The sequence below is a fragment of the Falco cherrug genome, chromosome 4, assembly GCF_023634085.1.
Source record: "Falco cherrug isolate bFalChe1 chromosome 4, bFalChe1.pri, whole genome shotgun sequence".
Lineage (NCBI taxonomy): Eukaryota > Metazoa > Chordata > Aves > Falconiformes > Falconidae > Falco > Falco cherrug.
The window spans coordinates 37,638,545-37,663,439 of NC_073700.1; the positions used below are offsets into that span (position 1 = coordinate 37,638,545).

Below are 24,895 nucleotides of genomic sequence, written 5' to 3' on the forward strand. Positions count from 1 at the left end.
CCGGAGCCTTCCTGGTCACAAGATGAGTTTGTCCCTTCTCCCTGCCCACGTCCTGGCTATCCCAGGTCACCTCTGGCACCTGCCTTTCCCCCAGGTCCCCGAGGAGGCCCCTTGGAGGCCCCCAACCACCCCATCTGCCCCAAGCCCCCTCCTCGCCGCTGCACCGGCCAGCAGCACCCATCACCCGTGCAGCCTCCACCTCCCTGCCTCCCCAGCCTTCTCAGGAGGAGGCAGCTGGATCAATAGCCTCCCTGGGGGTGAAAACAGGCAATTAAAACCTCCTGGAAACAGGGTCACCATCCCACCCACCCCATCCCGGACACAACACTGGGGAGACCAGGTTCCAGCGCTGCAGAGGCAGCCCAGCGCTGGCCTCTGGCTGGCCTCTTAAAGAGTTAACGCCAAGCACCAGCCATTAATATTCTCAGTGATAACCCCAAATACCAGCCCTGCAGGGCTGTCGCTTTCATTAGCGCTGAGAAAATGAGCCCTTCAAAATAGGACAGGCGGCTGGGGGGGGCGTGGGGAGGAGGGCTCTGGGGCCAAACATGCGATTTTCCATGTGATTGATGGATATTAAACCGCCTTCCAGTGACGTCAGGGGTCACTTGGGTGATGGCAAAGGATTCCCCAGCCCCTCTCAGCCCCCAGCCCCCCAGCCCTCCCCGGGTGGGTGCCCCCCACCCCAGTGCTGCCGAAAGCCCTGCTGCCACGGGTGCCCCGGCACTGGGGTGCCCGGCACTGGGGTGCTGCGCTGGCCATCGCCCCGAGCGGCCGTGTTCGGGGAGGTGTGCGGGGCAGCTGTCACATCGCATCAGCATCCCAGCCCCGGCGCGGTGACTCGATTAAGGTCCTTCGCCGCAGAACCGGTTAAAGAGTCAGCGATTCACTCAACCGGCTGGGCAGAGCCAGGGGTGGCACGGGGGACCTCCCAGGGATGGGGCGGAGGAGGGAAGATGAGGTGTGGGGTTTTTTCCTTTTGAAATGTGGAATGGAAAGAGAGATCCCGCTCAGTGTGTGGGAAAGTTCATCTTCCAAATAGCCCCTCGAGGTGGTGCTGAGCCTGCGGCACCTCAGATCTCCTAAATCTTGCTTTACCACGTGTATGCCCTGCAAAGCTGAGCCCTCGGGGCAGGGCTGGGGAAGGATGGCTCAGCCAGGGGCTGGATCCATCCCTCTCTCCATCACAGCCTCTGACAGGATTCGGGGGAAGTCGCCAGAGTCTGGATTATTTTTTCAGTTGTTGCACCTCCCAGTGTTTCAGCTGCGGTCTGCAGGATGCTGCTGAGGCTAGGGAAAGTGAGCTGATGTGATGGGGAAACTGAGGCAGGAGCCAGGTGTTTGTGCACACGTGCCATCCAAAGACATGACGGATGGATTTTAGGACTGTCATGAAGCTGTTGGCATTTTTTGTACCAGAGGAGCCACAGAAGGAGCTGCTATAGCAATGGGGAGACAGGCCGTGGCTGGACACACACTGCTGTGACAGGCTAGAAGGACTATACCAGTTTGTGACACTGTGTCCCCATCCCACTCCCATGGTCCATGGTGAGGAGCAAGTAGTGCAAGATGCAGAGTGTGCGCCATGACCCTTCTCCCACATTGCACCTGGGAGGCTCAGCTGGTGAAGACTGGGGAAAGAGGGACTGTTCTGGTGACAAAGCAGCCTCCTCACAGACATGGTCTGGTGTATCACCCTGTTGAGCCTACCCCCTCCCTGGTCCTTAGGGTGTTCTCCAGAGCTTGTCCCCTACTGCCCATGCAGTAGCTGAGCCCTGGCAGCCCGGGGGCTAACGCGGGACCTCCCTGGCAGCAGTGTGCTGAGGGCGACAGAGATGTTCACACCAGGCTGCAACGCAGCGGCAGGATGGCTAGTGGAGAAGTGGCACCCAGACCAAAGTGAATAGCAAGGTGACATGTGTCCCCCCAGAAGACACTGCCAGGGGAAGAGGGAGTCTGCAGCTCGCTCCCTGCCTCTAATTCTTTCAGGCTGATGTCCCTAGTGCCAGGAATGACCAAACCTGGGGACCAGGAACCCAGATCCCGCTCTCCAGCATGCGTGGGGCTGGGGCAAGCTCTGCCCGTGGATCCAGCACTGTGCTCAGCCCTCGCTGCGGAGCAGCCGGCAGCCTGTGTGACAAGCCAGACCAGCATGGTGGATGGCAGTAATTATCGTGCCGCCCACAGCTGAAGGGAAGCATATGGTAAGGAAAAGGAAACTAACTTGTATTTTTCCGCACCCCCAGGCTCAGCCTTTCTGGGGCTGTCACAGTCGATTTGTGCTGCCTGAGCTGTTTCGCCCCAGCCGCCTCTGCATCCGGCAGCTCCCTCCCAGGCAGCGGCGAGGCTAGGCTGGCACTCGGCACTCGCTGCTCCCACAGCCCCTCGTGCCGGGGAACCGGGGTGTGACCAGCCACAGTCCTGCTCCCTGTCCCTGGTGGGACACGGCCAGCATGGTGCTGGGGCGGTGGGTGGGGAGCTGGGCCACACATGAGGCAGGTGCCTGGGGTGGTGGGATGGATGCGTTTGGAGCCACCTGGTTAAAAGGGCACCTTGGGGTGTAGAGGACCCCTGGCTGGAGCGTGACACCCACCCTGGCAGATGGCTGGGTGGGTGCAGGATCTCTCCTGCAGACCCTGGGGTACCCGTCAGCTCTGAGCTGTCTCTGCCTTCCAGCCACGCCAGACCCTCCAGCAGGTGGGCTGCCCCCCACTGGAGCTCCCCTGCAGCCCCTAAAAGCCACCACCAGCCCCGGGCAGAGCCTTCCCTGCACAGCTGCACCGTGCCATGGGCAGTGATCCGTCAGGGTCCCTCCACTGCACTGACACCCCGCTGTGATGGGGCACCTCAGGTGGCCCCAAGGAGGCCTGGATCTGGCTGAGAGGGAAGGCTGCCGTCTTAATCCAGAGCTCTCCTCAGTCATCTGTCCAAATACTCTTGCCAAAAGCAAGCTAGAAAGCGGTAGATGTAGCAGGCAGCTTTCCTTGTTATAAGCATGGTGTTTTTCATGCCAGCTTGCTACCAGTGGGGACTTTTCAGGTATGGGGAGAAGTGCGGTACCTCTCTGAAGCTTGGGGTGGCTGCCGTGGCTCCTGGCGAGGGCAAGTTCATGGTGAGGTTGGCTATGTCGGGGACCGATGCTGTGGCAGAGTTGCTTCAAGGGTCATGAGCCGTTGCGTGTCGTGGTGCGGGGAGCCACCTGGGCATCCTTGACAGCATAACCAGAGACTGGTTGTGTCTGCCAGCTGGGCACAGATTCATCCCTGGAAAGCAAACTTACATTAGAAAGGGGAATCGGGAGTTCCCAGTTTCTTTCCAGACTTGGTGCTACTGCCAAGGGGCTCCTGGAAGAGGCTGGACCGAGCCACTGTTTCTCTGCAGCATGATATAAAACGGGTTTTCTCGACTATTGCTTTCGGAGCCTGGTGCCTCACCTTTACAGGGCAGCATCTCGGGGGTCCAGTTTGGGAACAGAATGTCTGAAAATGGAGCTGAATCTTGGGGGAAGTCAGGGCCACACAGTCTGGCTGGGTTGAGACCTTTGCAGGATACAACAGCCCAGAACTCTTCAGGGCGCTGCCTGATGCGAAATACCAGACCCGGTCACCCAGGCACCCTGTCTGGCCCCAAAAGGGAGGGTTTTGGGGGTGCCTGATACAGGAGGGTGGGTGCTGGCCACAGGGTGCAACACCAGTGGCTGGGTGGGGTTATGTCTTTAGGTGTAAACCCAATGAGCAGGGAGAGCTCAACCCCCAGTGAAACCCTCAGCAAACGTCAGTAGAAAGAGGGGAAATGTGTGCTGTGGAGTTGCCCTTCCCAAAGTGCTGGTCACCTTCCTGGCTTCATTTCCAGCCCCTGGCAGCCGTTCAGTCAGAAGACCATGGCTGGAAAGAGCAGCCACCAAGCTTCTTCCCGTCCTCCCAGGAGTGTGGTCAGGAGATGCCCATGTTTGTCCGGCTCCGTCATGGGCTAACTCGCTGCAGTCCCCATAGTCCCTGGACATCAGAGGGTGGCACAAGCAGAGGCTGCTGGTTTTTAGCACGCACCCCTCCACCGCCTGAGAGCTGCTGACCTCCTGGGCACGGCGCGAGGTCCATCTGGCGCGTGAGCCTCTAGCCCGGGGACAGATTGCACGACATGGTCCTGAGCATTGCTCAACGCTGGGGCCATGTCTCACGGGCCCTGCCTGCTACAGACGCTCCCTGCTGCTGCCACAATGCCCAGCCGGTGCCTCCAGCCCCCCAGGCAGCGGTGTGCCCCCCCAACCCCTGCAGATTAACATCCCAATTATGCAGATCGAGAAATAAAAGGGGGCCATGGAGCCCCTTGGCTCATCAATAACCTGGGGTGGAGGGACGGTGTGCGCAGATAACGTGAGCATCAATTAGTTTCTCTCTAATGGCAGGGGGAGGATGGGGGCAATTTGGAGCGGGTGTCATCCTGCAAAAGTAGATCTGGAGTCCCAGGAGTGACCTGCCTCGGGAGAGGATGCGGCCATGGTGCGGAGAGCGCTCTCCATGCCCATGTCCCCTCCTTGTGCTGGCCCCCTGCAGCTGTGCACCTCGGGTTTGCCTGCAGGACCCCAAAAGTGTAACCCCCACCCCCAAGTTCCCATTTTCTTACCTAGAACAGGAGCCTTTTTTGGGGAAAAAAATTGATTCAGGGAAAAAAACCCCAAACCCAAGCTAAACTCCTCCAGCCAGGGATGAGCAGGCAGGAGCGGCGGGGTGGGCTAGGACGGAGAAGACCCCCGGGAAGCTGCGGCTCGGTGCCTCCTCCCCCTGCGGGTCCCTGACCTCCCGTTTGCCTGTCAAGAGCGAGCTCCGCCACCGAAACACCCCCTGTCAAATTAGTGAGTCAGAAGACGTAAGAGAGACCACCGCTGCTAATTTGTACATTAACTGGTTCTGACAGAAATATTTCACAAGTGAAAAAACAGAAAATGTGCCTCAAGACAATGTGCAACTTCCGTACCAGCAAACTTCTGCTTAACTGTGCGGTGCCCGAGGAGGGGGGACCCCCGGCCCCGATGCGCCCCGGCGGGAGCACCACGATGGTTTTAGCCTCAGGACCTCCCGGAGCAGCTGGACGAAGCCTTGAACTGGGGGGCTGTGGGCAGGCAGCCGCAGCCCCACCGAAATGGGGGGGTGTGGGGCTGGCAGGTCCCAGCACCGCTCCCCGTCAGCGGGAAAGGGGCTGTCACGGTGGAAGGGGCTTGGTGACAGCCCCCTCCTTGCCGCGGGGGCTGGACCCTTTGCAGCACCCCTCCATCGCCCACCCTGCCTGCGGTGGCTCCCCAGGCTGGGGTCTGCTCCTTCTTGCCCCCCACCCCAGGGTATGACCTGCTGGGGCTGTCACCATTGTCACCACATGGGACAAGCAATGGGCCATGGGCTTCAACCACCCTGTCGGGAAAAGCCACCAGTGCAGGCAGCTCCCATGCCCCACTGTGCCCCAAGGGAGAGCACCAGGGTGCTGAGCCCTCCCCAGGACCCATGGAAACACTGCTGAGCCATCCCATCCTGCTGCGTGGCGCTGCCACTGCCTCGTCACAACAAGCATGTGGCGATCACGACAGTGGCCAAAGCTGGTGGCCAAAGCTGGTGGTCAAATCCCTCTGTGGAGCCCCCCGGGCAGCAGGACCCCATCCAAGATGCACTAAGAGCAAGCAGCTGCCTCTGGGGCTGCCGTGTGCCCCTCACCATGGCCTCTTGCCTGCCCTGCGTGGGTGCTGGCCGGGGCTGGCACCGGTGCGTGTCGGGGCATGGGTGGGAGCAGGCGCGGGGCTGAGCCGGGTCCTCGGGCCAGCAGCATCGAGCACATGATCTGTTGTGGCAGCTTCCCTGCAGCCTGGAGCCAGCCCCGAGCGAGCGCTGATGATGGCTTTAATTGCTTTCAGATTCAATAGCCCAGCCCGTGACAGCCTGGCCGAGGCAGCCCCAGCTGTGCCAGCCGGCCCCGGACCCCGGCGCAGCCCCTCGCCCAGCCGCCTTCACATGGAGAGGGCGGGCAGGAGGAGGAGAGGAGCTGCCCTGGCTTGGGGCTTTCCTTTTCATCCCGGCAAAGTCTTCTCCATTGCAGCCCTGCTGTGAAGCCGCCCGGCCATGTGCCACCATGACCCCCAGGTGAGGACCCCACAGCAGCTCCCTCCCACCCAGGGTGCAGCTGTGCCGTATCCCCTTTCAGGATGGGGGGAGATGTCAGAGGGCTGCGGTCACCCATCAGTGATGGGTACAGGGCAGAGCTGGGGACACAGGCCCAGGCTGGCCCATGCTGGTGGCTGCGTGCGTGTCTTCTGCTGCCTGCATGGTCATGCTGGGGGGCTGGGGGCTGCCCCTGGTGCAGTGTGGGGTGCCCAGGGTTGACCTAGACCTCGGGGGGGTTCTTCCCCATCTGAAGGTCCAACTGTCCCCAACCATCAGGTCCTTATCCTGTTGGGTTGTGGCTGTGTGGGGAGCTGGGGGGCTGTGGGGTGGAGGGGGCAAAGGGCTGCCAGCACCCACAGTGGCACCTGTGGGCTGGCCCTGACCCACTGCTGCCTGCGCCTACATTGTCCTCCTCATCATCCCCCTCATCCTCCTCCTCCCCGCTGCCGCTGGGCTCCCAACTGCCTCCCCCGGCTCCAGCCCAGCTCGAGTCGGTGCAGGCAGCTGCCGGCAATCCCCGTAATGGCTCCCTGCCCGCCAGGCAGTGCGGCACGCTCGAGGGGAGCTGGGCAAGCACCCCGATGCCCAGAGCTCGCCCGTGCAGACACGGCACTGGCGTCCCAGCCCTAGCCACCGTCCTGCCGCGTGGTGCCGGTGCCCGCCAGGCCATGTGCCCTTGCTGAGCGGGACCAGGCAGGAGCCCTGGCCCCAGCAGCACCTGCTCCCCCTGGGGGTGCCGGGGTAGGCATGGGGTCTCCATGCAGACAGCCCCCTGCAACCCCCATCCTGGTGTCTGCAAGGTGGGCAGCAGCAGGCAGCGCCTGCCGCATGCAGAGGTGAAGGCTCCTCCATCGCTCGCCGGGAGCACCAGCCTCAGCCGAGCATGAGGAGGGGGCCGGGGGTGGGTGGGAGGGTGCAGAGCCTCCCGTTGGGCTGGGCAGGGGTGGTTGCTCGCATCCCCGATGCATTATCGTGGGCAGCGCCAGCGGGCAGTCCCGGGCACTGGCTGCATTATTGACGAAGAGGAGCCGGGTGCAGGCAGCGGCGGGCGGGCAGGGCCCCCTCCCGCAGCGTCAGCCCCGGGCAAAGCACTTTGCGGGCTCCACAGAGCCGCAGAGCAGGCAGGCCTGGCCCGGGGCAGCCAGCCCCGCCGCCGCAGCCACCGCGAGCGCTCGGGCAGCGGCCCGATCCTGCGCCTGCTGAGCACCCTGCCTGCCCGAGGTGCTGCTGGGCGCAGGGCACCTGGGGGAGAGTGGCACGGGTGGGCAGCGGTGCAAACCCCGCTCTGGCACCAGCACTGCGGCTCTGCCCCCTTCCAGCCCGGCACAGCGCTGGTGCTGCTCTTTTTTAAGCCTCCTTCTTGTCTCTAGGCGGAGATTTGTGGCGTAAAATGCACAATATGTTCTATCTACCCTGTGGGAGCCATAAAATATTCACCAGCAGCTCCCATTATAGTCAGAGTGAATCATGGAGAGCGCTCGAGCCCTCGCTCCCCAACGTGCCCCCTCCCCATGCAGCCCCGGCGCAGCCCCGGCGGTGCCGGTGCTGTCTGCCAGCGCCTGACGAGCGGCCAGGGCCTGCCTGGATCCCGCAGCAAGGACCCACTTTTCCACCTCCCAGCCCTGGGGGAGACACCCCTGGGCTCGGCGGGCCGAGGGGGGTGACGGCACCGATGGGCTGGCAAAGGCCTTCGGCTGCTCGAGCATCCTCATGCCCACCCAGGGAGCATCAGCACGCACTGTGATGCCTGAGCACCGACCCTGGGTGTGGAGGGGACCAGTGCGATGGGCAGCAGGAGCAGCGGGCAGCGTGGTGGGCTCACGCTCCCACAGCAGCCTGCCCCGCTTGTCTTGTCACACCAAGCATGACCCAGCATTCCTGGGGTGACTTGTGCCAGCACTTGGCTTTTTGTAGCCACAGCCCCTGCCTGCTGCTTTCGTTATCCCACATGCGCTTCAGCCTCTGATGCTCCTGAGGGTCAGTACCACAGCAGTCATCCTCCATCTCCCCCTATGTCCTGCTGTCCATCCCCTGTCTGTCCTTCCCCCAGACCCACCGTGACTGCTGCCTATCCCTCCTCCCACCTCAGACCTCAGGCTTCAGACACGCCAGAGTCAAGGGGTGACAAATTTACTGATGAAGCAACACCACTCTGAAGCTGAGGTGTCAAACACAATTTCATCTTTTGACACACAATTATATGTAATTATAAAGCTGTTAATGCTGGCTCAACCCTGGTGAATCATGCACAATTACGGTTTAATTTCACCTCCAGCCCTGCCACGACCACACGGCTGCTCTCAGCCCAGTCGGCGACCCTGGGGGTGTCCTAAGGGCTCCTCACAGTGTCCCAGGGCCACAGGCAGCATTGCTGCCATCCACTGCCATCCATGCACCTGCTCCCAGAGATGCTGACCCTTCCACACCCCGGCCCAGCTGGTGCATGGTGCCTGAGCCCCCAGCGGGGCAGGATTTGACCCCAGCATGCTGGCTGGCATGGGGCCCACCAGGACATGGCCCCAGGGAACTATGACCCGTGGGGAAAGTGGAGCGGTTGCCCAGCTGGGCTGGCCGTGTGGCCACCATTGCGGCAAGGGCCACTGCCGGGTCACTGGGCTGAGATGTCTGAGCGTGTCCTTGGCTTGGAGCAGCACAGAGCCAGGTGGGGGGACCCCGCTCACGTTTAGTGGTGGTCGGCAGCAGGTTTAGCCACACAGCCCAGCCGGCACCCCGGGAGGGAGCGGGCAGGGGGCAGGGGCGAGGGGCTGCGCGGGTTAAAGCCGGCTCTGCCAGCAGGGCTGGAGGAGGCCGAGGGAAAGGAGGGAGGCTGCGGTGCCCTCCCCGCCAAAATTAACTCTCCATCTGTTTCTCCCCGGCTGAGGCTGATGGCTTGTGACAGGGCCTCCTGAATGCAAAGATGTTTCGCCCGAAAAAATCTATTACAAGTTGCTGTAAGAAAAACCGAAATCCTCTCCTTCTGTCTCCCCGTGCTGGTCTCAAGGTGCCCACCGCGGGCGAGAGCGGGCTGGCAGCCGGCCGCCTCCGCTCAGCCGGAAAGCTCCGCAGCGCCAGCCTGCCTCGCCGCCGGCCCCACGGGGGGGGCAGGACGGGTGCTGCCCTGGGTGATGGGGAGGATGGTGGAGCTGCTCCTTCATCCCCAGCCTGGGCACGGTGCGGGTGATGCGGCGGGCATGGTCCCGGCCCCGTCAGAGCCCGCAGCCCGCAGGTGGGGAAACTGAGGCAGGAGGGGCCCTACGCGCGGCCGATGCTCAGCCCGGGGTGGGAGCCCCACAGCGGCCCCGGTTGCGGCGCGCCCGGGGGCCGGGGCCGCGCAGTGGCCGCGCAGGTGTCGCGCAGTGGCCGCGCTATGGGCGCGCAGCGGCTGCCCTCTCCCGGCTGCAGCGCAGCCCTGCTCGGCCCCGGGACGGGGCGGCTGCCGCCCGGTCTGCGGGACTCGCCGCATTTCGCGTCCTTCTCGCCCCCTGCCGCTCCCCCGCGCCCCGAACCGCGGCTAAAGGCTCGCGAAGCCTCAGCTCACCCTCCTGCCGTTTTCGGGGCGCCGGCGGGTGCCACCGCTCCGCAGAAACACCTTCAGCGCTCTTGGCTTGGACCCCCAAAGCCCAGAGCCCGGCAGCAGCCGCCCCTGCTTCCCCGCTGTCCCGCAGCCCAGCACGGCGAAACCAGGCAGCTTCAGTAAAAAACAAAACTTTATTTGGTCCGTCAGAACCTGAGTTTGAAAACCACCCATGGATAATTCATATCATACAGGGATTACTGATCTGATTTACAATTGATAAAATATCCTATGTTTCTTAAGAGCTGGCCAGTATTTACAGGGTTAAAAATATTCACAGCTCAGAAAGACAGAAAGTGGGGGGGGGGAAGTAAGGAAGAAAAAAGGAGGAAGGAGCAGGGAAGAGAGAAAACAGAACAACAAAAACAAGGACAGAGCTTGGCTCAGCAGCCCCGGCCAGGGGGGCTGGCAAGGTGCCAGGGCAGCCCACCCCCCTGGGACACACAGAGGGCCATGCAGGCCAAAGCCCCCAGCCCACACATCCCCCTGCCCAGCCCCACAGCAGGGATCGGGGCACAGGCTGCCCGCTGGCACAGTCCCAACCAGAACAGGGCCCAGCATGTCCCACTGCTCCCCCAGAGCTGCAGGTCCCACAGCTTAGGAAGGAGAGGGTGACACCGGGGGACCCCTGAAACACCCCCACACACACACCAAGCCAGAGAGCCACAATGCCCTGAAACGGTGGGGGTCAGCCCCCAGCACCTGCCGGGGCCAGCGGCACCCCGGGGCCCTCACAAGCCTTCGCCTCATGCTCACTACCTTCCGCAGGACTCGGCTCATGGAGGATGGGGCTCTGTGGTCCCCCACAACGAAATCATACACCCCCCCACCCCTCCCCGGCACATGGCAACACAGTAAAGCCATGAAAAAACACAGACACTGCTCCCCAAAGCCCACGTCTGTACCTGCTGCCCTTCACCCCTCGCCTCCGCAGGGCACGGGGAGGGGAGCGGCCCCCACAGCGGGGGCTGAGCCCAGCTCAGGACCCATGGCTTCTCTCCAGGCACTGCTTCCACCGCCTGCCTTTGCATAGTAACACTTGTGTGACGAGTTGAGGGGGTTCCCTGCTGCCACAGCCCTCCCGAGCATCACCCCATGGCCTCGCTCCCCAGCCTGCAGTGGCGGCGCTGGGCACCTCTGGTTTCATTCCCAGGTGCGGTGAAAACCCCTCAGCAGCAGCTTTCTAAAACAGCCCAGCACCCCCTCCTCCCCAGCCCCGGCACCAGTGAGGTGGATGGGGGTGGTCCAGGCACCATGCTAGACCCCCACCATGAGCAGCCAGGACAGGTGGCACCACGGCAGGGTGACCCCAGCACCCCCTGGCCCAGCTGTGGGACGTCGGTCCCGGCAGCGGACAAAGGGGGGAACAAGACAGCAGGAAGGGCCCAGGGACAGACGGAGGGTCACACAGACGGACAGACATCAGAGGTATATTCTTTTTTTCGCAGCGCCAGGGCCCTGGCGCTGCGGGAGGGGGCAGAGTCCTGAGCGTGGTGCCGAGGAAGGGCCTTGACAGCAACCTCCAGCCCCCCCCCTCTCCCGCAGCCCCCCCGCTGCATGCCAGGGCAGGGCGAGGGCACCGGGCCCCAGCGCAGGTACAGGGCAGGTGGGATCCTGAGATGGCCCCGTGCCCCCAGCCGCTCCTCATAAAGTGCATGGGGGGACGGCAGTGCCAGGGCGGGGGGCAGCAGGCAGAGCTGGTCCTGGCCCTGAGAGCTCGCCCCGGCCCCACGGCGTGGGGCAAAGTGCTGGGTGTCACGCTCTGGTTCTGCCCCACGGCTCAGCGCTGACAGCTCGGGGGGCGACCCCAGGCCAGAGGCTCGGTGAAAATAAGGGGGGAGAAGAGCGGGGAGGGGGAGGCGCTTCGTCATAGGGGCCGTGGGCCGTGGAGCCCGGCGACCTCAGGCGTGAGCAGCGGGTTATGGGTGCCCTTTGTTGACATCCAGTCATTGAGGAAGGCCTGGGTGGCTTTGCGGTGCGCCAGACGGTGGGTGATGGAGAAGCCGGCGTTACCCTCCAGTTGGGAAAGGATCACCAACACCTGCCTGTGAAGAGAGCGACGGGCTCAGGGCCAGGCAGCTGCCTCTGCCCCTGCGATGCCACCCCTCCCTGTCACCCACCCTCTGCCCACCCCTCCCTGCCAACCCCAGGCCCTGCCTTGCTCCAGGCCTCCTGCCTGCCCTGGCTGGGCAGCCCCCCAGTGACCCACCCCTGCCTACCCCGGACCTGTGCAGGGGGGGGACGCTGTCCTGCGTTTTGAGGCTGCCGCGCGTGGAGACGACGTTGAAGCTGTCGGTGCAGTCGCACTGGACATGCAGGTAGGACTTGGGGTGCCGGTTCTCCACCACCACAATGAGCCCTGCCCAGCCGTGCGTCAAGTAGTAGCATGTCATCCCCTCTCGGCCCTGGAGCAAACAGCAGGGTCAGGGGTGTGAAGCCTCTGGGCACCTCTGCCCCCGAATCTCAGCCCCCGGACCAGCATCCCCCACCTCCAGCCAAGGGCCGCCCATCCGCCGGGGTACCCCACGCTCCCCCAGGGAGCAAAGAGGGTGGGCATCCATGGGGTAGGAGGGGATGAGGTGGCAGCCAGAGCTGGCACAGTCCCGCCCGACTCAGGACACAGCAGAGACAGGGTCCAGGCTCCTGCCGGCAGCATCATCCCCTCCCCATGGCAGCGACCGGGAGGCCAGCCCCTGCCCTGCGCCATCTGCACCCACCTCATGGCGCTCGCCCTTGTTCTCGGTCAGCAGGATGATGGCGTCCGCCAGCGTGGTGGGCTGCGCCTCCACCTGCTCCACCATCACCAGGCGGGAGCTGTAGATGGCCAGGATATAGCTGGAATAGTCAGTGGCTGGTCGGCTGCTGGTGGGACTGGATGCTGCGGAGACACATGAGGAGGACCAGTGAGACTTCCTACCACCCCCACAGTCCCTGGAGCAGGGTGCTGCTGGGCTGCAGCTCATGCAGGCAACCTCCACCCCGAGGAAGGTCCCCACGGTGCAGATCACGGGCTCTGCCACCTCTGCCTCCCCCACGGTCTCCGCCAGCACCGCAGTGGGGAGGGTGGCCCAGCCCCTTACCCTGGGCGGCAGCGGGGCCTGCCAGGGCAGCGCTCCAGTGGTTGAAGGCACAGCACACGACGGCGTACTCGCCCGGCTCCAGCATGACGTCGCAGTTGACGAACTTCTTGACAGCTCGTTTGCTGTGAGCCATCAGCCGGCCCAGGCTCAGCTTGTTCCCGCTGGTGAAGGTGGCCCGGAAAACCATGATGCACAGATCCAGCAAGTGGCTGTCCACCGTGTCTGACCGCCTGTGCCGGGAGGGGGAGAAGGGTCACGCGTCACCCGAGCGCTGCCCCGCAGAGCACATGGAGGCCGCGGCAGATCCAGGGGATGAGTCCTCCCGCTGCCCCAAGCATCCAGCCCCAGGAGCCAGCCTGCGATCAGGGACTGGGTTTGGCTGAAACTTGAGCAGCCCCTGAGAACTGGAGAAATGGTGATGGGGGCCCATCCCTCAGCTCTGCAACCCGTCGGGATGGCACGGGGCAAGAGGGCAATGGGTTTGGGATTTCTCCTGGGTCCAGGTCACAGCTTGCAGCCCAAGCACTGCCCAGCTCACCTGCTGCCCTCCTGGAAGAGCGCAAACTCCAGGGCAGCACGCTCCAACACCGTCAGCGATGTCACCGTCACCGGCCCGTTGGCCTTGTTGGGGAACATGCCCTGCACACGCACCTCGTGCCAGTCTGAATGGAGTTTGCAGATATCCACGGAGTCAAAATACCTGTGGGGAAGCTGGGCTCAGCCCCGGCAGGCTCCTCCGCAGGTACACTGCTCTGCCCCCACACCCCAGCATGCTGCAGCTCACGCAGTCAGGAGCAGCAGGCACCTGCAGGTCACCTGCACCCCCCTGGGGAGGCCCAGTCCTGCCTACCCCATCCTGACCCCCACGTCCCATTTTCTGTCCCCTGTCTGGCTCCCTGCCCCATAGCCTCTGCCTTCTGGGTGCTACCGTACTTAATGAAATCGCTGTACTCCATCCAGAAGACGCCCTCGCTGCTGCCATGGGGCATTAGGTCATGACGCAAGGGAGCCGGCCAGTGCGGCCACTCGTCAGACCAGCTGCCGTTCCAGGAAAAGCGGCCCCAGGGGTTTCGGAGCCGCAGTAACCTGGCACAAGGGGAGAAACAGTGTCAGAATCCCAGGAGGATGGAGAGTGCAAGGAAGATCACCTCGAGATACTCTCCCAGGTCTGCAGACCCAGCCAGCCCCCGGCAGAGAGCATCACGCTACTTCTGCCCCTGCCTTTCAAAGCCCTCAGAGCATCCTCCATGTAACTTGCCATCCCCCCCATGGACCCAGATGCTCTTGTCTGGCAGCTCCGGACCTGCTGCAGCTCCCTTTGCCCTTCCATGCCGAGAGGGCCTCCGGCTAGGTGCTGCGGGGATGAGGCTCAGCCGGGGAGAGGCTGCCGAGCATGACACGGCTGAAAACGGGGCTTTGTACAGCGGGCAGGCTGTCGGAGGCAGCACCCGCTTCTGTGCCCCCACCCTCCAAAAGTGAGAAGGATGCCCTGACTGCCTCATTGAGTGGGAAGAGCTCAACTCAGTCCTCTGCATCTTGTGAGACCAGGTGAACCATTCCGCACCACAGGGCGCTCTGGACAGCTCACATGACAACAGCGTTTATGTGACACCTTGGGACGGAGAAACAGCCCTTGCTGGCCATGATGGGATGCCGAAGAGCCCCTGAGGTTTTGTGTAGCAGGTACCCAATTACCCACCCCCCAGGTTTCTGCTGGGGCTGTTGGCAGGAACATCAGCTGTACCACACCAGCCTCCACCCCGAACTCACCTGAAGCCTTGGACGTCCCGCACATCCAGGATGGAGTAGGCGTGCCGTGGACGGAGACCCATACTCTCGTAGGCCACATCGTCCACCTTCATGTTGCCTCCTCCACAGGACGCACCCATGAGGAACCTGCACAGGGGACAGCAAAACCTTCAGTGTCCTGCCGGGCCTGATACAGGGGGGAAGCTCAACCCTGCTGCTCGAGGCACGGGACAGGCTCCCTCCAGGAGGTTCCTGGATATTCCCTCTCTGCAACCACACTGTAAACCTCCCCAGTGCAGTGCCCCAGCACCACTGGCCAGAGCTCTGGGCAGCAGCGAGCTCCCTCCACCCGCTCACATGCATGCTTGAGCCCCGGCTCCGTGGCAAGCTTCTCTGAGCAGTGCCTTCACCTGCAGGGCTGAAAGCTCCTTCCGCGCACAGCAGAGCTTTACCCAGACCTCACCCGTTCTCCGCCAGGCCCTGGGATCCTGCCTGTCTCTGACGGCTGGCAGGGCTCAGCCACACAGAAAGGTGAGCGGTACCTTCACGGGCAGGTGGCCCGTTCCGTGGGGCTGAGGACAGGCTATTCGGGGTGGGAGGTCTGCACCAGCCAGCCCTGGGGGCACACCATGGGATGGGACCCATCAGCCTCCCATGTGGTCCTGTACTGTAGGCTGGCAGGGGCAACCCTGCCTTCAGCCAACCTAACTGTGCTCCTGCTCCTCCTGCCACAGCGATGAACAAGAGGTCTTTGCTTTCATTTTGTTGCCTATAGACTGCCTATAGTCATGCCCAGCTATGGCCAGCAAAGATGCCACATATGGGTGGGAAAGACGTGCAGGGTCAGGTACTTAATACAAAAAATCAAAAGCAAAGCAAGCAGGCTCAACGCCGGCCACTTCAAAACTCCTGCCAGTCAGCAGTAAACATGCACAGGTAAGTTCACCAGGATTTTAATCTCACGTGAAAACGAAATAAAGGAGAAATAGTTTCTCAGAGCTTAGAGGGGGAGCTCCACCAATGCTCCAGACGAGTACCATGGGTGGTGAACTCCCCGCTAGGTAATGCACTAGCCCCTCTCCTCAGAGCCTCTACAAACAAGAGTGGGCCCCCCTCACCCCCCTCTCCAAGTGTCCATGCTCCTGCCGCGGCACCCTCCTGCCTCGTCTTACCCAGCCTCCTTAGAACTCAGCATTTTGGCCCAGATGAGGTCAGTGTCAATGGGCTCCTCGCGAGGGTTAGTGGAGCTGACCTGCAGCATCAGGCTCTCGCAGGGGGCACCCGTTAGTGTAGCCAGGCCTTCAATAGCACGCCCCGCCTGGAGGGCAAAGTACGAACCATGCAGCTTGGCCAGGGCCTTCTCAATGAGGGCGACCCACAACTGCTTCCTCTGGGCCTGCAGAAAGAGGAAAAAACGCATCATGAGATGGGAAAGCAAAGGCAGCATGTGTGGACAATGCAAAGCCCCTCTCACCCACGCCTGCCAGCCCTTCTGCTGTGATGGGAGACGCAGAGGCAGGAGCAGCAAGGCCAAGTCATCAGGAGCTAGTCCGGATGGGGACAAGGGTGAGCCTGTTCGCCACCTGCTCGGTGTTTTGTTTGCACCGTTTAATTCCCCTTGGAAAAACATCCTGGAGTGAATGTCCAAGAGGCCCTGGTGCTGACAGAGCTGCACCCTGGGGTGCCCCGGCAGTCAGGCTGGCAGGGGTGGGTGTCCACCTTGCAAGCTAACAGTCTCTTACTCCTGCTTCAACCTGGACTTGAAAAGGTTTAACAATGGAAGAGGATATTGAGCACATCTGGAACAGCTGCCTTTCACCCACACACTGTTGCAAACCAAAGCCAACACACCTTTGGCGAAGGAGGCTGCCTAGAGCACACACAGCCAGGGGACTGACTAGATTTCATCCACGGAACAGAAACACAGTTTCAAGGACAAGCTCCACAAACTCCCTGGCAGACTGGCAAAGTCCTCTACTCCAGCACAGGGACAGTGGCAAGACGTAATTCCAAGATGCAAGTTTTGCAGGGGGAAAACTCTCCCTGGAGTCACTTTGCTCTGGTGCCAGACTATTGCTCTTGGCATCACTAAGCTGATTACGGATTCAGAAAGAAATGCAGAAGCTGCACTAATGCACCCCGAGGTTTGCAAAGCCTCCATCAGCCACGGCAACGTGGGCTCAAGGCACAGCCTTTACCACTCTGTCCAAGTCATTGTTGCAGGTCCTGAGCGTGCCACAGGTGCAGTCACCAGCTGTGCTTTACCTCTCGTCCTGGGTATGTTGAGGCTGGGGGGAGATGCCTCCGCTCCAGCCCCTGCCTGCAGCGAGGACGCAAAGAGGAAGATGTATGAGGACTGAAGACAAGGAGACATTTGCTGGCTTCTGTGTCCCCAGCAAGTCGGGTTCGGTACCCAGTGCTTGGAGGGCAGCAAGGGAAAAGCACTGGTACGCTGTGACTGTGTGCGACTCACAGGTGGCAGCCAAGAGCTGGGAGAGGAAAGGAGGGCATGAAGATTTCTTTCTGATGGATAAAGAAAGCTTACAAGTGCTTTCCACCGGTTTTTGAGCCCACAAATCCATTTTGTTTATTTTTGCCTGAGATGCAGCCACAGAGCTCAGATAAGAGCCTGATTTTCCTTCCTTTGGAAAACTCTCTGCTCTCTCCCTCATCTATCTCACACAGCTAAACACTCAGCGGAAAAATGTCATCATGATTCAGATGACCCTGGAAACAAAGGTAAGGCAAGCCCAGCCCACGCGACAGCCTTCAATCTTAAAAAAACCAAACTTGAAATGTGTACGAGAGGAAAGATGGATGGATAAGAAAAAACCAAGACGGGCAAATCTTATACTGAAAATAAATGCACGCATCTGGACCCTCTCTGTCTACTGAAAGGCAAAATGTAGACATAGACTCCTTCTTCTTCCCCTCTCCAAAGTTTCTCCTTAACAGGACCGGCTTCCAGCAGCACTGGCAATCACTGTGCCCCACTCAGTGTCCCTGGTGGGATCACCCGCTCCGCTATGACAGTGGCCAGGCAGCCCAGGCTTGGCAGCGCTGTGCCTGAGCCTGCACGGCGTGAAGACCCTGCCACTCTGCCCAGGGCTGGGGTAAAGGCTCAGGAGCCAGAGCTGCCAGCCGTGCCAGGACCACTGCCTCACAAGGCCCATTAGCTCCAGTGCAATTAGCAGTTGGCCCAGGACTGGGCCATATCCATGCTGCAGAGGGCACGGGCTACCGAGTCTGCTCAAGCTGTGCCAACATTAAGGTTCCCCAAATACAGAATTCTCTTCAGGCCTCATTTCCCCAGCTGAAGCCCTGTCCCGACACCTACACATGATGCCGCCTCGGGCTGTGTGTATTTTAAAACAGGGATTTGCAGAATAAAGTCCAACCCAACAGTCCTGGGTCCCTGCCTCCTCTTGACAGCGGCACTTTGTTTTGTTTGGCAGTTTTTGCCGCCTGAGTTTCAATAAAGACATTCTCAGTCTCCTTCATGGCCATGATCCCAGCAAGCATCCCTGGGCCTGGCAGGCAGGGCAGGACATAATGCGCAGGGATGTCCTGAAGTGGCTGAGGGAGCTCGTTAATCCTACAGATCCCACTGAGTGTGCTCAAAGCAACCGGGCACCGGCTGGAAACAGGCTGATTTGTCGAGCGATCCCCTCCCTCTCCACGGTCCCTCGGTGGCAAAGCCAAGCTGCCAGACCTCCCCGCAGAGGGAAGAAACAGCTTTCCCTCAGCCCCTTACCGTGCAAAACACACGGGTTAAAATATTTTCCTTTTGCTGTGAAGAGTAAGGATGGTTTCCCCCACAAGTGAAGTGGCTGTGCTACAGGGAGGAGCAAGGGAAAAGCAACTGCAACTTCTCCATTGCAGCCTGGAAAATGCCAAAAGGGGCCTAAACAGATTTATATTATGGTCTCAAAGAATTCAGCTGACTTGAGGATGCAGCAAAAAGCAGGGTCGCGAGCTGCAAATTCCCCATGCAGCACCGAGTAGGGGCCTCACTTGAGCCACAGCAGTATTTCTTTTCCACCTCCTCCATCAGTCCTCTCACAAGCCTCCTCCTGCCCCTGGAGCACTGCCCACCCCCTCCCAGCACCCCTTTTCCCCCCAGGGCTGCTCACCTGCGAGAAGAGAAGGTATCCGCACTCATCGCACGGCAGCATGTCATCCACCAGCACCGTGGTCCATGTGCCATCCTTGCACAGCCGCACCTGGTAGGCACCCTCGGGGCACAACGTCCTTGTGATCATCACCCTCTCCACCAGCTCCGGCCGCTCAGCCAGCACGGCCAGGGCGCTCAGGAACCTGCCGGTGGGACGGGACGTGGGACGGTCTCAGCGGTGCACAGGCAGGCAGCATGCAGCTGCCCAGCCACGCAGCGCCGGGGACTGCGGTCTGCAGCCACTTGGTAAGGGGTGAGGCAGAGGATGGGGTACACGCCTGGGGGTTATAAATGGGTGTGAGTAGGGCTGAGGGGTCTGATCTGGAGCTGGATGAAGGGGGGGGCAAGGAGGAAGGGGCAGGAGGGTATCAGCCCGGCTCACTTCCCCTTACCAGCAGTTCCCCAGCAGTCCCTGCAGGATATCCGAGGGCCTGGGTGTCCGAAACACCGACCACTTCACTGATCGGTCCTTGAAGATGCTACAGTTGATTTCATGGGGTCGCAGCCACTGTTTCACCCTCTGCTGCACGCTGTCACCTTCTGGGAATCCCACAGACTTAGGCCCAGGGTGGAAACTGTCATCTACAAAATTGACTTTGTTCTGCGAGAGCAAAAGGCAAGGAGAGCATCAGTGCGCAGCTGTGCGGCGCACAGCTCCCCGGGGCCTCCTGGGACAGGGGGCTGGCCTGGAAAGCTTCCCACTGCACCCCCAGGAGTGAGCACAGCCCCCAGCCCTCCTGCCTGGCCCGGGCAGCCCCTTCGGATGCCGGGCAGGGGAGCATGCCCGGGGCCGGGTGTCTGCTGGCAATGGCATAGACGCATTTTACACATCGAGCCCAGCGTTCAGCCCCACCACGAGTCAGCTCTCCTCTCCGGCCCCCAGGCTCTGGGCTGTGACTCCAATTTGCCTTTCCTTATTTCACAGGAACCTCCCTGGGCAGCGACTGTCTCTCGCTTTGTGCTGGTGCTAAAAGCTGGACCGTGGGGGACCTTGGCTGACTCTAAAAGTGGCAAAGCACACAAACAGCAAGCCTGCGAGGAGCCACTTGGCAAGCAAACCGTTCTCAGCCTGAGCCCTGTGCTAAGGGCTGAGCTGCCCCAGCCCCAGAGGGGAGGTGCTGGGCTTGGCAGTCCTGTGCCACCCCCAAGGTGGATGTTAGGGGCAGCTTTCGCAATTGGATTCAGCCAGACCACAAACAGGCAAGCAATTCCGGAAGGAGGGTGTCCCATGTCCGAACCCACCTGCAATAGCTGTTGCGTATTAAATAAAATAGGATGGACTGAAGGGCAGATAATCCCTCAGGCACTAGCCACAGAGGCAGGACGGAAGCACAGAACTTCACCAAGTGGGGAACAGCGGCTTTTTCAGACAGCTTAACACAGGGTGAAATAAGAACCAGGATTTCTTTATTGTTGTTAATTAAATTATTTCAGCAAAAGCCGGCTCTCATTTAAATTAGCTTTTATGCACACCAAACTAGTAGTTGTCCTTCCTCTTTTGTTGCAATCCTACACGAACGCTTTATACGTGGTGCCTCAATTAGCACTTGCAGCTCCTCTTTTGCAGAAAGGTGTTTTTCAGCTAATAGATTTCACTGTTCAAACACTGATGTGGGCCAAAAAGGACACGTCCCAGGGCTTGCTGGCTTTCTCAAAGGAAGCCTCTACCCTGTGCAGCTGACAAGCAGCCACCCATCTCATCTTGCCACACTCTGGCCTCGCACACTCACCTCTCAGGGTGCAGCCGGGGCTCCTCAGGAGCCCACTGTGCAAGGCAGCAGTCCTGGAGTCACAGCCTGTGGGCATCGCAAGCTTTCTGTCCCCTGTGGAGTCACTGCGGTACTTTTCCAAGCAGCAGAGGTGGAAGAAGCCTTCAGCCTCCCCAGTACCACGGCCAGGGTCTCATCAGGGCCAGGACAGCATGCAACAGGGCTGCAGGAGCCTGGACATGAGCCCACAGAGCTCACCAGCATCGTGACGGAGGCAATGCGAGAGCTGCAGCAGTGCAGTGCCCTAGCAGCATCAGGAAAGCCTGCCTAACAAGCTAATTACCTTTATATCATGATGTCTCCCTTCACATACTTGTAAATGCTTTAGAGAAGTTTTCACTACCAATATCCCTGTGAGACGGAGGGAAAGAGAGGCACAAGAGCTGCAGGAGCAGCATCAGAGCAGAGGGGAGAGGAGCAGGTAACTCCTCTCACGCCCAAGCAGCGACAAGCCTGCTCACAGATGGTACCAGATGAGTAGCCCTGCTCATTTCTCCTGCAAGGTGATCAAACTGGGCATCGGATCTCCTTCACTCCTCCTGCTCTGCCAACAACCCCCTTCACACCGTTCTGGACCAGAAACATGACCTCTGCTGCCACCCCTCTGGGACTTCACAGGCCAAGGAAGGCTGCTGCCTTGCCCCGCACGGCCTTGCTGCCAGTAGCGAGTGGAGAGCAGAGATGGATGGACAAAAACAGAAAACAGAGATGGAGCCTCCCCTGGCACACAGAAAGGCTCCGCAGGCGGAGGTGCCAGAGCATGGCACAGACAGCAAGAGTCCGGGGCTGTCCTTCTAGCTCTGCAGGACACACCGATGTGTGTTGTTACTGGGAAAGGGGGAAGGATGGTTAATCAGAGGAGCAAGTAAGCGTGATACAGTGGGATAAGCAAGAGTGGGGGCAGCACGAGACAGGGAAGCAGATGTGTGGTGCAGAGGCAGCTAGTGGAGAGGTCAGCTCTGCTCTCCTCCCAGACGGAAGAGAAAGGGTAAAGCTAGAAGCAGGGGCCACGTACCAGAGAGTGTTGGAAAAGGCCCCCCTGGAATAGCAGAAGAGGGAGCACCCACAGCAGGAGCAGCGCTGCAAGGCAGGCAGCTCCACGCGACTTGGAGCAGGGGGGACAACAGGCGGAGGGGAACTTGGCCAGCCTGGCACTCTCCTCCAGGGGAAGGCTAAACAGCCTGTGAAACACCACGGACAGAAGGAAAGCTTGGAGGCTGCCTTACGTGCCAGCCCAACCAGGAGCAGGGGTGGGAGGCTGCAGGCACGCTGAGAGCAGAGAGCATGAGTATGGGAGCAGCACTGCCCCACACCGCAACCAGTCCTTCCCTCGGACCTGCAGAGCCCTTGACCTACCACAAACACTATCAGAACATAGCAGTGGTTTAGGTTTAGGGGGATTTTCAGGAGATGGCCCACGCTGATCTAATAGCCCGTTACTGCCAGCTTAGCGAGCTGAATGGGCTCAGCCAAAGCTCTGACCAAGAGCTGTGCTGGATCAGGCAAGGCAGACTCCCCTCCTCAGCAGCAGCAAGCTGCTAATTCAACTTGGCTGTCTCACAATTCATCCTTCAGGCCTGATTCTACTGGATATAAGATACTCCCTGCCTACAAGAAAAGCTACTCACTTGCTTTAAAGAGGGGGATAAGGAGAATCAGGGTGTGTCTGCTATAAAGGCACCCACATCTGTTAGGATGGACATGTAGCAATTGAAAAAAAAACAACCCACAACCCCAAACCAGGATCATTCTCAACAGCTTCTCTTCCAAACCAAACATCTCTGTGGTCCCCAGTCTGTGCAGCGGAGGCCCAGGCATGGATGCACTCCTCAGACCAGGCAGAGAAAGCCTTCTCTGTATGTCAAAATGGGACTGCAACTCCCTTTCCATCTGGTCCCAAAGAGCTGGAGGCTTCCCCCAGAAGGAAAGCAGGGAAAGAGCAGTGTTCACAGGAGCGTCTTATGCCACTCAGGGCAAAAAATGTGGCCATCAGAGCGGTGTTTGAGACTGAAACCCGATAGATTGAGCCAGATACTTCACAGTGGGAATGGAAGGCACTAGCATGCACTCCTGAGACACTCACGTGGAGCCAGGGTACAGCTAAACCTCAGCTGTCTTTCCCAAACCAGGGGTGAGCCATTTGCAGCTGCAGCTGTGCATTCACAAGCACCAAACCCAAAAGCTCGCCTTGAACACTTGCAGTTGCTAGCAGTGGCAGCAGTTCCTCTGCCTGCACCCCTGCCAGTGCTTTGAGCCTCTGCCTGCTGCATCCCCAGACTTCCCGCACCCATGCACGTCGCAGCTGCTGCCCACAGACAGCAGTGCCACCAGCAAACCTGGACACACTCTTTCCCAGCCTTCCCGACCCTTGGACAGGGAAGGAGCTGTATTGACCACCTAAGAACGTCCCCTTCAAGCCAGATTTTCTCTCTTACTGATTTAAATGATCACTCAGTTTCAGAGTTAACACTCGGGCTACCTCACTTCAGACCAGGAGTGAACTGTATGGGTTGCCTTCAGCCCAGAGACTATCTTGCACCAATTTAAAATATTAAATTTCAGTGTTAACAACCAGCATCCCGCTGTTATGTGAAGATCTTCTCTGGGCCCTAAGACACAGAAGGCAGCCTGCCTGTGCCAAGCAACGCCCCAGACCCACGGGGGAGGCAGGAAGGAGTCCCCCTCCAAGTGAAGCCAGGAACAAGCCCAGTTCAGCAAGCACTCACCTCCCGGCAGAAGGTCACGATGTTTTCCCACAGGGCTTTGGCCTCTCCCTCATCTGTCTGCCGCCTCTTCTCCACGTGCATGCTCTCCCGTCTCTTCAGGGGCTTGAGGCCCTTGCGCTGGGCCACGTACTGCTGTGGGGTATGGCAGGCAACGCAGTGCTTGGCCTTGAGCTCGTTGAGTAAGGTGCAAGCAGGACAAGCCCACTGGCCTGGCCTCTCCTGGCTGGTGGGTAGCTGGGATGGGAAGAGGCGGGCGACCTTGCGGGCGGACGGGGCCCTGCCACCACAGGAGGAGCAGCCGCCCTTGTCGCAAGCCCCGCAGTCGGGGCAGCGAGGGGACGGCTCGCCCTGTGTCCCATGCTCCTGGAAGCCGTGCAGCTTGGAGGAGCCGCAGGCTTTGCACTTCTGGGCCAGGGTGGGGTTCTTCAGGGTGCACTTGGAACAGGACCAGGTGGTGAAGTCAGGGCTGGAGGGGCTGCACGGGGTAAATCTCACCGAGTCTCCCACCAGATTGATGGTGTCACTGCCTTTCTGGGCACTGCAAGCCTCGCATTTGCCAGCCCCAGCCGAGTTAAGCAGGGAGCAGGAGCTGCACTTCCAGTGGGATGGACTGACCTCCATCTCCTCCTCCAGCACGCTCAGCCGCTTGTTGGACAGCAGCTCCTGGAAGCGGGCAGCCGGGGCAGCCCTGGCCTGACCCTGCGGAGAGCCCTTCTGCCCTGCTGCACTCTGAGCCGCAGGCTGGGAGGCTTCGGGGCCCGGCATCTGCAGCTGGGGGGGCACCTCCCGGCGGCTTCGGGGCACAGGGTTGTTTTGGAGCCCCGGGGAGAAGGGACTGAAGGCTGGTAGCTTCTGGGCCTCTTGTTCCATAGCCACTGGGCCCTGGGTGGCCACGGTGTCACCATCAGAGATGTCTGCGGAGACTAAAGGCTGTGGGGTAGAGGGGGCCATGTGAAATCCGGCAGGGGTGATGACTTCAGGGACGACCAGCGCCTCTGGTGGGATCTTGGGCAGGGAGAGCTTGCGTGGGCCGCCGCAAGCAGAGCAGGAATTGGCCATCGGCGTGTTGTGCAGTGTGCAGCGCTGGCAAGCCCAGCCACTCTCCAGCTCTGCTTCATCGGGGCTCTTCCCCTCCGAGTCCTCACTGCTGCTTTCTGCCTTGGCAGCCTCCTCCTTGGACGTGCCCTTGGGCTCCGCAAGCACAGTGGGCTTAGGCAAGATGCCGTTGATGACGGGCAAGGGGGAGCTGCTGGGCCCTGGCTCTGGGGTGAAGCCACAAACCTCACAGGTTTCCTTGCCCAGAAAGTTCCTGAAGGTGCAGCGGGCACAAGCCCATTTCTGTTCCTCCACGCTGAGCCGCAGGATGTGGTTGAGGTCGGGCTTCTGGCGGGGGGCTTCGCATATGGAGCACTGCCGCTGGCCGACAGGGTTCAGAAAGGTGCAGCGGGTGCAGGACCACTCGCGGACGGCAGCCATGGAGCCAGGAGAGTGGGAGTGGCTGCAAGAAAAAAAGACAATAGCGTGAGGGCAAGGCCACCTGGTGCACGGGGGTGCCATGTGTTTCCCTGAGCTGGCATGGTCAGGACCTTGCTTCCAGGAAGGGCACAACCATCAATCCAGTCATTTCTCTGCAGACACTTGTTCCTCTGGCACTGACAATTTCTCCAAGAGCATGGC

The 24,895-nt window shown here is 60.6% G+C and overlaps 1 protein-coding gene across 17 annotated transcripts in view; it reads right to left on the reverse strand.

The window, feature by feature from the left end:
• Positions 1-9,835: 9,835 nt before the first annotated feature.
• CAPN15 (calpain 15) overlaps positions 9,836-24,895 on the reverse strand; it is a 60,807-nt gene continuing 45,747 nt past the window's right edge. For 16 of the 17 annotated variants that reach the window (XM_055710447.1, XM_055710452.1, XM_055710440.1 and 13 more), the window contains 11 exons: positions 23,219-24,716; positions 19,116-19,324; positions 18,683-18,866; positions 15,722-15,945; positions 14,571-14,696; positions 13,734-13,886; positions 13,339-13,500; positions 12,801-13,030; positions 12,438-12,598; positions 11,947-12,125; positions 9,836-11,765 (listed from right to left, as the gene is read on the reverse strand). In XM_055710447.1, coding sequence (XP_055566422.1) covers positions 11,588-11,765; positions 11,947-12,125; positions 12,438-12,598; positions 12,801-13,030; positions 13,339-13,500; positions 13,734-13,886; positions 14,571-14,696; positions 15,722-15,945; positions 18,683-18,866; positions 19,116-19,324; positions 23,219-24,716 — 3,304 coding nt within the window. In that variant the 3' untranslated portion in view covers positions 9,836-11,587. Of the gene's footprint in view, positions 11,766-11,939; positions 12,126-12,437; positions 12,599-12,800; positions 13,031-13,338; positions 13,501-13,733; positions 13,887-14,570; positions 14,697-15,721; positions 15,946-18,682; positions 18,867-19,115; positions 19,325-23,218; positions 24,717-24,895 lie in introns of all 17 variants that reach the window. The other variant, XM_055710451.1, reaches the window with a different exon arrangement.